At 39.1% G+C, this 17,984-nt stretch overlaps 1 protein-coding gene and 1 pseudogene across 1 annotated transcript; one reads left to right on the forward strand and one right to left on the reverse strand.

The window, feature by feature from the left end:
- The first annotated feature begins 3,829 nt into the window (after positions 1 to 3,829).
- Positions 3,830 to 4,658, forward strand: LOC103656811 (annotated as a pseudogene).
- A 9,234-nt stretch (positions 4,659 to 13,892) lies between these two features.
- LOC103656812 (olfactory receptor-like protein OLF4) lies at positions 13,893 to 14,937 on the reverse strand. Its single transcript, XM_008684234.2, has one exon. The coding sequence runs from the start codon at positions 14,883 to 14,885 to the stop codon at positions 13,893 to 13,895; it is 993 nt and encodes a 330-aa protein (XP_008682456.1). The 5' UTR covers positions 14,886 to 14,937.
- Between the last annotated feature and the right edge of the window lie 3,047 nt (positions 14,938 to 17,984).

Here is a 17,984-nt window from a genome sequence, read left to right on the forward strand (position 1 = left end):
GGCTCTGCCACTTACATTTTTGGTGGTCTTTCATATTTCCCCCCACAAAATTATGATTATATCAATGCTACAAAATATTTTTAAATAGATGAAACTATGTTTCTCAACCAAAGGAGATTTTGTCCCCCAGGGAACATTGAGCAATGTTCCAAGACATTTTGGGCTGTCACATTGGGGAGGGATGCATGGAGGGCAAGGATGCCGTAAACACCCTACAACGCACAGGACACAGCTCACCACAGAGAAGGATCTGGCCCACTATGTCCGTAGTGCACAGTCTGAGAAATCCTGAGTTAAAGCATATTTGTATTTTTTAAAAATATTTAACTTTTTAAGTAATCTCTACACCCAAGATGGGTCTTGAACTTGTAACCTCAAGCTTGAAAGCCCCGTGCTATACTGAATGAGTCAGCCAGGCACCCCAAAGGGCATTTGTATTTTTAATATTTATAACTGTCTTCAGAGCCTGCCCAAGGTGCTGTAACACTTTACAATTCTGACAGCAAAATAGAACATACCCCATTGCCACCTGTTTAAAAATTACAACCCCAATCACTGTGACAGCCCTTTGAGTGTTTTCTTGGGATGATGGGTGTGAAAGAGCTTTCTTGTTTATTTTTTAAACTATTGGTGAGCTCAAGCAAAGATTCTTATATTTGATTCATTTGTGTGTTATTGTTGTATGTGCACATATTATATGCCTATTTGTCTGTACTTACCAGCATTTCAAATAATGGTTGTAAATCAGTTTCTCTATTGACTTTTAGTTAAGTATTTTTGGAGCTAAAATAGTTTATATTTTATTCAGTTAAATATGTCTATCCTGGTTCTGACTTTCTCTCCTTAATTAGGATGGTTTGCCCAAGTGTGGATTTTAAATGTGTTTTCTAGATGTGCAGTTAAAGTGAAATGATTCCTCTTACGCTGAGGGCTTATTCCTTCTGATGTTTGTGAGATGTGTGAGACCAGGAGCCACTGCGCTTCCTTCCATGTAGACAGCGCTTTGTGCCAACTTCCACCAACAATCCAGTGTTTTCCAACTAAATTGAAATGCAGCTTTGTCACATTTTAAATGTCCATATATAATGAGACCTAACTCCTGATTCAGTCAACACATACTAAAAGAGCATCAGCTATGTCCAGAAATTTCTAAATACCTTTTTATTTCAAGGTCTTGGGACATTTTATCATTTGTCCGTGTTGATTTTGTGGAATTCCTGCTCCTGTAGATCCTGTTTCCTGTTTCGTTCTCTAAACTCCCTTCAAGGTGTTCAATATGGTGGTACTGAGTCTGCTCCTTTTAACCTCATTTTAGCTCCTCTGTCATTCTTTGTATTTCATAATGTTTCATTTTCTTAAATTTGTTTCCATACAAGTGCATATATATTCATACCCACAAGGAAAGATGAATAGTGCAGGGGAAGTCCCTGCTCCTTTGGTCCTTACATCAGAGTGACAGACAAGAGCGCAGTGAGATAAACGTGAGTCCAAAATACTGTCTTCGGACAAGTCACGTGAAGAGTATTCAGAGTAAGAGGATAGATTGTCACGGTATGTCTAAGACTTTACAGAGTCTGGGGAGGCCTTTGTGTGGAACAGAATGATGATTAGTTGTGCTCCTGAACTTCTGAAGAAAGTGACTGAAACCCAAAGCCTAAGATTAAGAAATAAAACAAAAAAAGATGTCACATAAACATCATCTGTTGGACCAAAAAAACCCAATTGTTCATGTAAATATGGAAAAAGCACAAGAAAAACAAGTGTAAGTTATCTGTTACTTGATAATAAAAATGCCCAAATATTTAGTGTGTTGGCTTATTCTCTTTAGTCATTCTTTTCTTGTGATATTCAATCTGTAAGGTGTTTCATATCATAAAGATGTTACTACTTTGTGTTTTGGACAAATTTATTTATTTATTTAATTTATTTATTTATTTATTTATTCTTAAAGATTATTTATTTATTTATTTATTTATCTATTTGACACAGAGTGAGCAAAGTAGGCAGAAAGGCAGGAGAGTGAGGAGAGGCAGGCTCCCCACTGAGCAGAGAGCCCGACTTGGGGCTTGATCCCAGGACCCTGGGATCATACCCCGTGCCGAACGCAGAAACCTAACTGACTGAGACACCCAGGTGCCCCAAGAACAAATTTGTTTTTGCTCTTTTATTATTTTTGCTGGGTATAAATGGGATAAAACCATGATGGGATGCCACCAGCACAAAAGCAGCTTTCCTTCCTCACAGTCTCTCAGAATGACTGAGCTTCTTAGCTCCTTTTACTCTTAAGTCCATCTCATTTCTACCCCCCTTCTCTCTCTGTTTATTGAACTCAATTATTTGTGTTTTTTTACAGACAGGTCAGCAAGTGGCCATTCCAAAATGGAGCCCCAAGATGATTTGTCCCAGGGATGCTACAAATAGGAATTTCTGGGCACTATTTCTACATTCCTTATGGGAAAGGTAATATGATGTGTATTCATTCATTTCTTTTTTTTCTTTCTGATTCTTTTTTATTTATTTTTGTTTTTTGTATGCATTCATTTCTTAAACAGTGTGTTGAAGCAAGTAGACGGGAAGTGAGAAAGACATAGAAGTAACACAACCCAGGAGGATGTGGATGCTGTGTTGTGTGTATGTGACAGTGTGTATGTGTGTATGTGTGTCTGTGCACATACAAGTGGGCACCTTGATAAGTGTGAGCAGTCCTCAGAGCAGGGATACTTGGCTCCTCTATTACAAGGTGACCTTTATGATACGTGGGCCAAAATAAATCAGGAAGAATGAAGAGGGGGTAAACAGAAGGGGGAATGAACCATGAGAGACTATGGACTCTGGGAAACAAACTGAGGGCTTCAGAGGGGCGGGGGTGTGGGATCGGGATAGGCCAGTGATGTGTATTAAGGAGGGAATGTATTGCATGGAGCACTGGGTGTTATACGCAATGAATCATGGAACACTACATCAAAAACTAATGATGTACTGTATGGTGACTAACATAACATAATAAAAAAATTTTTTTAAAAAATCAATCAACAGATGGTACTAATTAGGGATGTTCAGTTAACAGGACACTATTGTAACAAGATCATAGAGTGGAAGAAGTACATAATGTGGACGAGGAAGTCCCTGTGTCTTGAACTTTAAGCAGCTATGATGCCACATGGTTCTAGGAATTTCACTGCCACCATCTCTCCTCACTCTCCCTCTTGTCCATTCCCTTCAACATGCTGGCTTCCTTCTGAACCTTGAGTTTCTGACGGAAGCAGGTCCTCAGTGCCTTTGCTGGCCATTCCCTCTGTCAGTTAGACCTCATGTCTTCCACGCTCTATTCCTTGAGGTCTCTTTTCATATGCCACATTCTTACGCAATCTTGATTGAACATCAACCTAACACCCCCACCCACTCTCTCCTTTAACCTGCTTTTGTTCTTCATAACATCTGTCCCCATCACATGATTATTTAATCTTTATATAACCTTCTATCTTATAACCATCAGTGAATTGTAGGGAGTTTTGCTATTTGGCATTCTCTATTTTATGACTAGGAATTCCTGAAATGTGGTAGACATTTTATATATTCCTCAAATGCATGAATAATGTCTCATCAAACTGTACAGTACCTGACTTTTGGGGAAATCTGATATTGGGATGGAAATTCCTAAACAGTAGATGTGGGAAAACCCTCAAGGGGCCCAGATCCATTCAAAAATATTGAAATTAGTGTCTTGACTGGAAAATATAAATTGCAGCATTTCCAGAAGTTGGGAAGTGTGCATTTGTGTGAAAATTAGTCATGTTATTTTCCCCTGTGCTGGTAGTCACCTCCACACATGGACCCAGGAAACAATACCAGAATTTCAGAGTTCCAGCTTCTGGGATTTTCAGAAAAACCAGAACTGCAGCCCCTCATATTTGGGCTTTTCCTCTCCATGTACCTGATCACTGTGTTTGGAAACCTGCTTCTCATCCTGGCCATCAGCTCTGACGCCCACCTCCACACCCCCATGTACTTCTTCCTGGCCAACCTGTCCTTTGTAGACATCTGTTTCACCTCCACCACCATCCCCAAGATGCTGATGAACATCCAGACTCAGAGCAAAGTGATCACTTACAAAGGCTGCCTCAGCCAGATGTATTTTTTAATACTGTTTGCAGGATTAGATGTCTTTCTCCTGACAGTGATGGCTTATGACTGCTTTGTGGCCATCTGTCACCCCCTGCATTACATTGTCATCATGAACCCCTGGCTCTGTGGACTGCTGGTTTTGGTGTCCTGGATCCTGAGCATCTTGGATTCCGTGTTACAAACCTCAATGGTGTTGTGGCTGTCCTTCTGCACAAAGATTGAAATCCCTCACTTTTTCTGTGAACTCAATCAGATGAACCAACATGCATGTTCTGACAACTTTCTAAATAACATGGTGCTGTATTTTGCAACTATGTTGCTGGTTGGTGGTCCCTTAGTTGGGATCCTTTACTCTTACTCTAAGATTGTTTCTACCATACTTGGAATATCATCAGCTCAGGGCAAGTATAAAGCATTTTCCACCTGTGCATCTCACCTCTCAGTTGTCTCCTTATTCTATTGTATGAGCCTAGGAGTGTACCTTCGCTCTGCTGCTCCCCAGAGCTCCCACACAAGTGCTGTGGCCTCGGTGATGTACACAGTGGTCACCCCCATGCTGAACCCCTTCATCTACAGCCTGAGGAACAGAGACATAAAGAGGGTTCTGATGAGAATCTTTGGGATGCTATCTCTAAAAGGGACAATTATTCTGGTGTTGAAGAGGTGCTGATGATTGCAGGGCCAAAAGCCTGAGCCAAATTTTGAGGTTCTTTGGTCAGATTGTGGAATTGGAACATGCCTCTTCTACTTTTTTCCTGGAATTTTTATTTTTTATTTCAACCTCTCAGCATAATTTACATAAGTCACTTTATTAAGCTTTGTGAAAACTCAGATACCCAAGAGATCTTCCCTTTGTCATTTTCCTACTCTATTAGTGTCATTCCTAACCTCAGATGTGAAATATTGGACATTCTCGCTTACTCAAAGGACAACATGAATCTGTTGAGAATAATTTCTTCTTCAATAAAGTATATCAGAGTGAATATTATGGCTTTAGTTTGACTGAACACTACTCCTATGAGAATCTACTCTTGGCCACCACAGCTGTTTATGTAAGTTTATAACAGAGAACAATCTGAGACCATGTGCTTCACTCTTGTGAACATCATTCCTGTGTATCTCACTACCTTCCCTGCTCTTCCTGGGAATGCGGACTTTGACGTACTGGACATTATAGATGGACATGGGGATTTTTCTACACATTAGGATCCTGTTATTAAACAGCTAATGTCCACCATGTCTCCCATAGTCATTGGCGAAATAAATGATAATAAAATCCACATCTCCAAGTGGAATCTGCACAGAAAGACAATTATGGACAAAATAGATTGATAGAACATGGCCTTAGAATCACACTTGACTTCAAGGATGATGAAGCAAAATACTAAAGCACACATTTATTGTTATGCAAAATATCTTTCTCAGGCACTTCATCTACCTATTGAATTATGGAATATCAGATTCCATCTGGAAGGTGTATTCCTTACCATGAAAGACTGGTGGCATGTTGGGGGTTTTATTAAATTATTTTCTGGATTCTGGTTGAAAATATCCAGTGCTCCATATAAATATGATTCCTTCCATTTCCCTAAATGTATTATCTCCCACTCATTTGAAATTTTTCCGTAACCTCTAAATGGGCAGCAAGTGAACAACATCAGTATCATCCACTGTATACATATCATCCTCATAACCACAGGATGACTCACCCACAGGCTTGAATTCCTGTGCAGGTGTGTGATTCAGAGGCACGAGGTTTGGGCACACATGCATGTCCTTCCAACCTTTCTATGTTGCCTCAAAGGGGCCTCAATGGAGTCATTTTTTAATACAGTTTCATGAGATAAACTTGAGTAACAGAGTAATCATGAAGCATACCCTCAAATACCAGAACAAATGCTTAGAATAAAAAAATCAGATTATTACAAATGCCAGGAGTCCTGCCTGATTTGATTATTATCAGTTAGCTATTGCTGCATACAAATCAACCCAAAAGAAAATGGGTTATTATAACATCTTTATTACGGGAGGGAATTGCAGGATAAAAAGTTGTTCTGATCTCTGCAGGGCTCCTCATGAGTCCTTACTCAGGTGCAAATCTATTCTTCTTTTTGTTTCTGTTTTTTAAAGATATTATTTATCTGCCAAAGACACAGAGACAGAGAGAGAGAGACCACAAGCAGGGGGACCAGAAGGCAGAGGGAGAAGCAGGCTCCCCACTGAGCAGGGATCCCGATGCGGGACTCTATCCCAGGACCCTGGGATCATGACCTGAGTGGAAGATGGACGCTTAACCAACTGAGCCACCTGGGTGCCCCTACAGAATATGTTTCTAAAGCTCATGCATGAGGTGTGTGGCTGAAGTGCTCTTCTGTCTTGAACCAATTTACAACAGTTTACTCCCTTTATATATGTAAGCTATTCTTCTAGTTTACCAAAAAATGAGTTTATCAGATGTGAATTATCTTAAATTAATTCCACTATTTTAACATCCACCTGTGAACCTTTGCTTTTTCATGGTTGGAAGAGAGCTCTCCTACCCCGTAAGGTATTACTCAGCTAACTGGGCTCCAGACCTGACCCTGAGCCATGCACCACTAGAATTTCAAATTGTAATTAATTTATTGGAGCACTATTACATGGGATAAATTGTACATATTTGAAGTGTACAACTTCAGGAAATGAAAGAGTTATTGTAAAATCATGGATGGGTACATACTGCATGGCTCCATTTCCATAGAACTCCAGAAGGTGCACAGTAAGCTCTACCAGCTTCTCATGAGATTGTTAGGGTGTAATCCCCCAGCCTTCGTTTTCTTCTGAAGACAATGTGGAATCATAAACATAACTTCAAGGGATGTTGTAAGGCTAGATGAAATGCATGGAAATACTTTGTTGGGTCCAAGAATGTTCAAGACTAAGGGTTGTGTGTGTGTGTGTAAATGTATGTATATTCATGTACATTTTATTTCAAGAAAATATACTCACATGCATATTTGTATGTGCACAAGAATCATAACCCTCTCTGTAGCCCATTATAAACTATCTACTGTATTGAAAGAAAGCTGAGAGAAACTCTTAAAGAAGTGAAAAGATTGAATGTTCCCATTCACATGAAATTTTAGGAATATAGATATTTAGACAAACAATTTAGAGTACAACAGCTGGCCTTAATGCTCACAATGAATCGATTTTCCTATCTGAATGCCCAGAGTCCTCATTACAGAACCACAAGCACATTTATGCAAGGAGCACTTCTCTGTACCAGTTAATAGGGCTGAATAGCTCCAAAATGACTTTAGATTTTTCTTCTACGTAAGGTAGGGTTTCAACACAAAATGCCATTACCCAAGGAAGCTAAGTGAATGAATTGAGGGGTGTAATTCAGTTTCTTCAAATAAATTTTATTGGAGAAACGTCTTTGTCACTTTCTTTTGCTGCTATCAGCAACTACCACACTGAGGGTTTAAAAGAAACAAATTGGCACTCTTCCAGTTCTGGAGGTCAAAGATAAAAATGAGTCTTATTGGGCTAAAATCAAGATGTCTGTACCAGGGGCGCCTGGGTGGCGCAGTCGTTGGGCGTCTGCCTTTGGCTCAGGGTGTGATTCCTGGGTTCTGGGATTGAGCCCCACATCAGGCTCCTCGGCTGGGAGCCTGCTTCTTCTTCTCCCACTCCCCCTGCTTGTGTTCCCTTTCTTGCTGGCTGTCTCGCTCTGTCAAATAAATAAATAAAATCTTAAAAAAAAAAAAAAGACGTCTGTACCAGGCACACAGAACATAAATTCCCACCTAGTTACATGATTCTAGGTGACCATTTTTTCTCCACAAAAATGCAGGTCATTATCTACTTGGCTCCCAAAATGATCCTCATTAGAGTCACTTTTTAACAGTTATTCATGATAAACTTGAATAACAGAATGACCATGAATGTTGCTGCATAGCAAGCCAACTGGAAAGTGAATGATCTGCTATAATGTCTTTATTATCAAGTGGAATTGTATGGTAATGAGTTGTTCTAATCTCTGTTGGTCTCTTCAAAGCCTTGAGTCAGCTGTGTATCAGGCAAGAGGGCTCTGAGATCTTGCCAGGGCATTCTAATGTACTTGGGGGCTGGCTAGCTAGCTGTGGCTGATCCAGGGTGGCCTTGGCTTGGACAAGTGGCCTCTGCTCCACATGTGCTCACTTCCTCTGGCAGTCTACCTGGCTTAATTCACTTTTTGGAGGCAGAGTTTTAAAGCACAGCAGAGAAATGCACTGAGGCTGTAAGGTCCACTGTCACTCCCATCATACCCTGCTGGCCATAGCACATAAATATCCTAATCCAGCCCAAATGAAAGGTGGAAGAATAGTCTCTACCACCTGATGGGGAGTGTTGCACACATTGCCAAAGACATGGCTACAGAGAAAGATGGGGATCTGGGGCCATCGCAGCAAACAGTCTCTCATTGGTGTAAATTTCAATTTGAAGGATTTCATTTCCCCTTCTACCTTCAGCAGTGGAATGATCTCTGAGAAGACAGTGAGACTGAATCATTTGTCCACTGGACAGTTATGGAAATTCTACTTCAAAAGGCCAGGCTTTCCTCCAAATGTAAATATTTCCTCTCTGCGCCTTGCCTCTAGATCACCATTCCTAATCTAGGAAAAGATCAAAGAAATAAAAGTTTTTCTTTCCAGATTCCTCAGAGAGACTAGGGACATGATATCTAACTCACTGATTGATGAAGCTAAGAACTGTTGTATCACTGATGATATCTTCCTGGAATCCTTATGTAGGTACTGTTTTCCTATTGATTGATCTTCCCAGTGACATATTGAAAATAGTTTTCATCCTGGTAACTGTGTTTTATTTTTTATAGGGAGGGTTGTGCTGGAAGGAGGTGACATTTGAAATACAAATAGAAGACAGAGACAATGGAATATTTTTTCTTAATTTATCCAGTTTTATTGAGATGTAATTGACATATAAAATTGTGATTGGTGATTTCATACACATACACACTGTGAAATGATCACAATAGGTTAGTGAATACATCCATCACTTCACAGGGTTACCATTTCTTTTTGTTGTAAGAACATTTACTATGCACTCTGCTAGCAGCATGCAAGTTACAATAAATTTAGTTAACCATTATGACCATGTTGTATATTATGTTCCCTGAACTTATTCATATTATAACAGAAGGTTTGTAGGCTTTCACCAGCATCTTCTCTTTTCCCCAAACCCCAGCCACCAGCAAATATCAAACTACTCTCTGTGTTTTCTATGAGTTCAGGATTTTGTATTTCACATGTAAGTGAGATCATATACTATTTGTCTTTCTCTGTCTGATTATTTCATTGACCCTAATGCCTTCAAGGTCCACCCTTGTTTTAACAGAAGAAAGGCGGTCTTCCTATTTTTTTTTTCTTGGTAGAATTCCATTGTATGAATATGCCTTCATTATTAATTCATCTGTCAATGGATACTGGGCTGTTTCCATGTCTTGGCTATTGTGAATATGCTGCCCCGAATGTAAGGGTAGAGAAATCTGAGATATTCACAAATAGGTGGGAATTAAATCACACTGATCATGATGGGTGAAAGAAGAAACCAAAAAAGACATTAAAAAAATTGGTGAGAGGTATTAAGGAGGGCACGTATTGCATGGTGCACTGGGTGTTATACGCAAATAATGAATCATGGAACACTACATCAAAAACTAAGGATATACCGTATGGTGACTAACTTAATAAAAAAATATTTTAAAAAAAGGGAATCAAATGCAAATGGAAACGCAGCCTATCAGAGTTAATGAGATGTTGAATGGGATATTTACCTTAAGTAAATAATCTCACTTTATGATTCAAAGAGCTAGAAAAAGAAGAGCAAACTAAGCCCAAAGCAGCAGAGGGAAAGAAATAACAAATATCAGAGCACACAGAAATGATATATAGACCAGAAAACCAACAGAAAATATTAACAAATCTAGGAGCCAAGTTTTTGAAAAGCTAAGAAAATTAACAAACCTTTAGTTAGACCAAAGAAAAGGGGTGAGGGAGAATATGAAAAAATATAAAAGCAGCAGCGGGATGCCTGGCTGGCTCAGTTAATTCTGAGGTAAGTCTGTTAAGTCAGTTAGGTCTGACTCTTGGTTTCCACTCAGGTCATGAACTCAGGGTCCTGAGATGGAGCCCCACATCCAGCTCCATGCTCAGCATGCTCCTCCCCCTGCTTTCTTAAATAAATAAATAAATAATCTTTGAAAATTATTAAATATTTTTTATATCAGCAGCAAAAGATGATGCCATACAATGGATACCTTAGAAATAAAAAGAATCATAGGAGACCATTGTGAAAAATTCCACTCCAACAAATTTGACACCCTGAAAACATGGATAAATACCTAGAAATGTATAACCCACCAAGACAAAAGCAGGTAGAAATAGGAACTATGAACAAATGAATAATGAGTAAGGCGATTGAATCAGTAATCAAAAATCTCCCAGCAAAGAAAAGCCCAGGACCAGAGAGCTTCACAGGTGAATTCTGCTAATCATTTAAAGAAGAATTAATGGCAATCCTTCTCAAACCCTTTCAGATACCTGCAGAGGAGGGCATATTCTCAACCTCATTTTACAAAGCCAGCATTACCCTGATACCAAAGACAGAAAAGTTGAGTACAAAAAAAGAAAACCATAGGACCACCTGGGTGGCTTAGATGGTTAAGCATCTGCCTTCAGCTCAGGTCACAATCCCAGATCCTGGAATGGAGCGCCATGTTTGGCTCCCAGCTCAGTGGGGAGTCTGCTTCTACCTCTCCTTCTGCCTCTCCCCCTGCTTGTACTCTCTCTGCCTCTCTCTCTCTCTCAAATGAATAAATAAAATCTTAATAAAAAAGAAAATCATAGACCGATATCTCTGATGAACATAGACACAACATTTTTCAAAAAATATTAGCAAATTATCATATGGTTTCACTCATTTATGGAACATAAGAAGTAGGAAGATCAGTAGGAGAAGAAAGGGAAGAAGAAAGAGGGGGTAAACAGAAGTGGGAATGAACCACGAGAGACTATGGACTCGGAAACAAACTGAGGGCTTCGGGGGCCGGGGGGAATGGGATAGGCCGGTGGTGGGTATTAAGGAGGGCACGTATTACATGGTGCACTAGGTGTTATACACAAGTAATGAATCATGGAACTTTACATCAAAAACTAGGGATGTACAGTATGGTGACTAACCATATAATAAAAAATATTTAAAAAATAAAATAAAAGCTGGAAGTCTAAATAAAATAAAATAAAATAAAATAAAGCAAGTCAATAATTGTGCTATACCCGATTAATATAATGAAATATAACAATCATATGATCATCTCAAAACATGCAGAAAACATTTTGAAAAAAACAACATCTTTTCATGAGTTAAAAAAAAAAAAAACCTTCAACAAACTGGGTATAGGAGGAACATACCCCAACATAAAAGATAAACATATATGACAAACCCACAATAACATTGTACCTAAATGGTTAATGGTTAGACAACTTTTACTCTGAGATCAATAACAAGAAAAGGGAATCCACTCTCACCACTCCTATCTAAGGTAATACTGTAGGTCTGAGCTAGAGCAATCAGGCAAGATTAAATAGAAGCATCCAAATCAGAAAGAAAGAAAGAGAAAGAGAAAGAGAAAGAGAAAAAGAAAGAGAAAGAGAAAGAAAGAGAATGAGAAAGAGAGAAAGAGAAAGATAGAAAGAAGGAAAGAAAGAAAGAGAGAGAGAGAAAAAAGATTATTGTCTTTATTCACAGATGATATGAACTAAATATGGAAATTCTACAGACTCAACCCTTAAGAACACATTCACCTTAATGAGCACAGAGTCATGTGTAGAATTGTTGAATCACTATATTATACTCTACTATATTATTCTGTATGTTGACTTTGTGTCCCGCAGCAATAAAACTTAACTAAATTGAAAATTACATTTCTGGAAGACCTTTTGCAGAGGTGGCCCCCATTCACCACTTATCTCTGTATCCATGTACTTGGCAATGTGAATGTGAAGCTACTCCCATTGAGAGGTGGAGTCTATTTCTCGAGCTTTGAATATGGACTGAACTTAGTATTTTATTTGCCTTGACTAATAGTGTATGAAAGTGATAGGGAGCCTCAAGGGGCCTTCGTGTGTTTCTGCTGCTCTCTGGAGCCCTGCCTCTGCCATGCATACAAGTCCAGTCTAGCCTGCTGTAGGAGGAGACAACATGTGGAGCAGAGCCCAGTTGCTCTAACGATGGCCAACCTAGACCAGCCTACCACCAGCAAGCCCCCAAATGTGAGAACACATCCAGGATTAGCAGAGCACTTCCAGCTGATCCACAGCTGAAAGCAGCTCATGAAGACACCAGAAGAGACCAGAGGACTTCCCATCATAGACTCCCATGTGATTAAAAAAAAAACATTATCTTATATTGTTTCCTTTTGGCATGGCTTGTTATACAGCAATAGCTGACTGATACAATAATCAATGTAAACAGAACTGAGAATATTAAAAATAATCTATTGCTTCTTATTTTCAACATTTGTTCTGAAATTTGAAAGAAGTATTCATAATGGCCTGGTTATTCTCATTTATTTCAGATAACTGTACTAAAAAGTGACACCATTGAGATTCCCATCCGATAACAGGTAGAGTTTAGGAAGACCAATATGTTTGTTTTTGCAAGAATAACTTGTGGGACCTCAGTCACAAGTTTCCATACCCAGAGCATTTTTGGGCAATTGCAGCTGTTGTCTGAGTCATCCTTTGATCATAGGATGGAAGAAAGTTTAGAGTATAAAAAAAGATAAAGAAATTAATGATAGAGTGAATGCACTTATCATTCACTCACTCACACTATAACATTTATGACAGCATTTTTAAACATTTTTAAAACAGTAGATACTAAGTTTAGGGCAGTGGAAGGAGAAATGTTTGAAGACAGCACTGGAAATTTTCAAAGAGAAACAGCAAAATCCTCCAATTAAATAATATAAAATCTGCCACTAAATTCTCACTACAATTAATAAAACCCTCTAAACATGGACACCAAAGAACCCACACTTCAGTAGATGAGTAGACGAATATCACCAAAGACACGTTTTCCGCAAAAAAAAAAAAATATATATGGCTTGGTAGAAAATTTTTATTGATCATGTCTCAGGTCTTCTCTGATACCAAGCCCATATTAAGTCACTTTGTTTATGCAAATTGGTCTTTCTGTAGATTACACATGAATGGTGTTTCGCATAAGCAATTTCTGCCTTACTCTTCTGTGCCAGGGATACTGCGGCTGCTGAGCTGATAAGAGAACAAGATCGTAATGATGATCCGAAAGCCCCATGACTAGCTACAAAACGAACCAGTAGGCTAAAGTCTCTATTATCAGGGAGAGCATTTAAAGTAGTAACATAGAAAGGAATGGTAGACACCGAATGAAGAATGTGATCTCACCATTACCTCTAAGAATTCCTACAATAAAATAATAGAAATGGCCTCCATTGTCAAATGTAGTTTATTTCATAACACTAAGACAGTTCATCTCTTCATGAGGCAAATACAAATCCCTAAATTGTTTTTGACCAATGATTGGGACTAAGTTTGGAAATTCAGAAAACAACAGGAAAAATTGTTGGCTCTCAGAAGGAGCAGAAAGTTTAATAAAGCAGTTGAATTTTAGAAAAATTGAAACTCCAGGAGGCAAAGAGACAGATTAAGTTCTTCTTTCATGATATGATTAAAGAATCACAATTTCTGGCTATTAAGCATTAATCCTGAAATCAGAGTTACTTCTTTAAAAAAGTCCTTTAATGGCTTCCCCTTGAAAAATACATTTAGAGCCCTCTTTATGTCTCTGTTCCTCAGGCTGTAGATGAAGGGGTTCAGCATGGGGGTGACCACCGTGTACATCACCGAGGCCACTGCACTTGCATGGGAGCTCTGGGGAGCAGCAGAGCTAAGGTACACTCCTAGGCTCGAACAATAAAATAAAGAGACAACCAAGAGATGAGATACACAGGTGGAAAATGCTTTGTACTTCCCTTCTGCTGATGAGATCCGATGTATGGAGGAAACTATCTTAAAGTAAGAGTAAAGAATCCCAGCAATAGGACCACCACCAAGCAGGATAGCTGCAAAGTACATCACCATGTTATTAAGAAAGGTATCAGAACATGCAAGTTGGATCATCTGACAAAGTTCACAGAAGAAGTGGGGGATTTCCACCTCTGTACAGAAGGACAGCTGCGACACCATTAAGGTTTGTAACAAGGAATACAAGACAGTCATGATCCAGGACACCAGAACCAGCAGTCCACAGAACCAAGGGTTCATGGTGACCATGTAATGCAGGGGGTGACAGATGGCCACAAAGCGGTCATAAGCCATCACAGTCAGGAGGAAGTTGTCCAAAACTATGAAAAGTATGAAAAAGTACATCTGCATGATGCAGCTTTCATAAGTTATGACTTTTCTCTGTGTTTGTATATTCACCAGCATCTTGGGGATGGTGGTGGAGGTGAAACAGATGTCTACAAAGGACAGGTTGGCCAGGAAGAAGTACATGGGCGTGTGGAGCTGGGAGTCTGAGCTGACGGCCACGATGATGAGCAGGTTCCCAAGTATGGTGACCAGGTACATGGATAGGAACAGCCCAAACAGGAAGGGCTGCAATTCTGGTTCCTCAGAAAATCCCAGAAGAAGAAATTCTGAAATTCGTGTATCATTCTCTAGTTCCATGTCATTGACGTGACTACCAAAATAAGAGAGAAAGAGCAGGACACAATTATGCCTTACTAACCTGGAAGATATATTATTGTTTATATTCTACACTCAAGAAATTAATGTTTATATTTGTGTATGGAATATGATAATAACACTACAAACTAGAAATAGAAGGAAACTATCTCAAGGTAACCCTTTTATGAAAAACCCACAGGAAACATGATACTCGATGGCAAAATAGTGAACATTGTTCCTGTATGATCAAGAACAAGGCAAGTATGCCTGTTTCCCTGACTGGTACTCAACATACCACTGGAAGTTCTAAAGAGCAATTAATGAAAGAAAAAGAAATGACAGGCATCCAAACTGGAAAGGAAGAAATACATTTATGTGTGCAGACAGTGTGATCTTACATGTAGAAAGCCCTAGTGATGCCACAAAAACATTACTAGAAATAATAAATTAATTCAGCCATGTAACTGGTTACAAGGCCAACCCTCAAAAAATCAGTTGCATTTTTACATATGATCAGTGAACATATGAAAAGGAAATAAAATCATTATATTTTTGTGACATCTGCAAGAATGAGACTATCACTTCCTGCTGGTCAGAATGGCTGATATAAAAGACAAGAAGTAATAAGTGCTGGTGCAGAGGTGGGGAAGAGGGAACCCCTTACACTGCTGGTGGGAATGTGAACTGGTGTAGCCACTGTGGAAAACAGTATGGAGATTCCTCAAAAATTTAAAAATAGAACCACCCCATGGTCAAGTAATGCTGCTTCTCAAAGAAGACAAAACCTCTAATTTGAAAACATATATTCACCCAATATTCATTGTATCATTGTTTACAATAGTCAAGATATGGAAGCAGCCAAGTGTCCAGTGATAGATGAATGGATAAAGAAGATTGGTATGTGTGTACACACACACACACACACACACACACACACACACACACACACACTGGAATATTACTCAGCCATAGGAAAGAATGAGATCCTTCCTCCTGCAACAACATGGATGGATCTAGAGGGTGCTATATTAAGTGAAATAAATCAGACAAGGACAAATACTATATGATCTCACTTATATGTATAATCTGAGAAACAGAACAAACAACAGACAAATTAAGAGAACAAAGTGGTACTTGTGATGGACCAGGTGTGGGGGGAGTATTTAAAGGATATTAAGGGGTACAAATGAGATCTTGCCATTTGCAACAACATGGATGGATCTAGAGAGTATAATGCTAAGTGAAATCAGTCAGAGAAAGACAAATAACATATGATTTTACTCATATATGGAATTTAAGAAACAAAACAAATGAAGAAAGAGAAAAGAGACAAACAAAAAAATAAACTTTCAACTATAGAGAACTAACTGCTGGTTACCAGAGGGATGGCAGTGGGAGATGGGTGACATAGGTGATGGGGATTAACAGTACACTTATGATGAGCACTGGGTAATGTATAAGATGGTTGAATCAGTATATTGTACACCTGAAACTAATATAATACTGAATGTCAATTATACTGAAATTAAAAAATGAAATTTTAAATTTAAAAAAATCCCAAGTCCTTAAAATTACCCAAAAAAAATCCCCAAAATAATAATTAAAAAAAACACATAAAATCTACAGGCAAAACAATCTTTTTTTTTTTTTAAAGATTTTTTATTTATTTATTCGACAGAGATAGAGACAGCCAGCGAGAGAGGGAACACAAGCAGGGGGAGTGGGAGAGGAAGAAGCAGGCTCATAGCGGAGGAGCCTGATGTGGGGCTCGATCCCATAATGCCGGGATCACGCCCTGAGCCGAAGGCAGACGCTCAACCGCTGTGCCACCCAGGCGCCCCTGTGCCACCCAGGCGCCCCCAGGCAAAACAATCTTAATAAAGCCAAGAAACTGTGAAGGAAGCAGTTATACATTAACTAATAGAACTTAAGACATTTTTATGGCTAAAATATCTCAATAGAATCCAATAGAGGAAGAATCATCTGTGGGGGCACCTGCGTGGATCACTTGGTTAGGCCTGCAAATCTTTATTTCGGCTCAGGTCTGATCTTGGAGTCATGAGATTGAGCCCCAGGTCAGGCTCTGTGCTGGGTGTGGAACCTGCTTAACATTCTCTCCTTCTCCCTCTGACATTGTCCCTCCCCATTTGCGAGCTCTCTCTCTCTCTGTCTCTCTCTCTCTCGAGATTTTCTACAGGTTTCAGCATTTCGAATGATGTTTACAGATTATTCTCTCTCTCTCTCTCTCTCTCTCTCTCTCTGTCTCTGTAAACATCATTCGAAATGCTGAAACCTGTAGAAAATGGGCATATAATGTATGGGTATAATAATAATGAGCAAATCAAAATGGTGATCACATAGTGAATTTTGCACACTCACTAATAGTTTAAGAAAACAACAAGTACATTAGGAACAGGAAGGGACAATGAAGGGGGGAAACAGAGGGGCACAGGAACCATGAGAGACTATGGACTCTGGGAAACAAACTGAGGGCTTCAGAGGGGAGGGGGGTGGGGGATGGGTTAGCCCAATGATGAATATTAAGGAGGGCACATGTTGTGATGAGCACTGGGTGTTATACGCAAACCATGAATCATGGAAAACAACATCAAAAACTGAAGACGTATTGTATGGTGACTAACATAACATAATAATAAAAAATTAAATTAAATTAAATTAAAATTAAAAAAAGGAAAACAAGAAATCCCTTCCACACCCATCAGCCTGTCAAAAAATGTAAAGGACTGTCACATCAACTGGGCTTGGAACTTTTAAACAGGTAGGAAAGTGGTGCTCATTAATTTTCATTGCAGAAATATGACATGCTATAACCTTTAGGGGAAATAATCTGAAAACAACTCTACGTATTGAAAATACAGAAATGTATTATTTATCTCAGAGTTTCTCAATTTCATCACTACTGATATTGTGGCTCAGACCAGTCTCTGTGCTGGGGTTTGTCCTGGGCATTGTCGGATGTTTAGATAATCTCTGGCCTCTAGTGACACCTCCCCTATCTGAAAACCTAAAATGACTGTGGATATCCCTAAATGGCCCCTGGATGACAATATTGCCCCCAGTGGAGAACCAGCATTTTAA

This window comes from Ursus maritimus, unplaced genomic scaffold (assembly GCF_017311325.1).
Source record: "Ursus maritimus isolate PB19 unplaced genomic scaffold, ASM1731132v1 scaffold_37, whole genome shotgun sequence".
Lineage (NCBI taxonomy): Eukaryota > Metazoa > Chordata > Mammalia > Carnivora > Ursidae > Ursus > Ursus maritimus.

What these genes read in the sequence shown, in the direction of transcription:
- LOC103656812 (XM_008684234.2), bottom strand. Translation starts at nt 14,885, where the DNA reads ATGGAACTAGAGAATGATACACGAATTTCAGAATTTCTTCTTCTGGGA.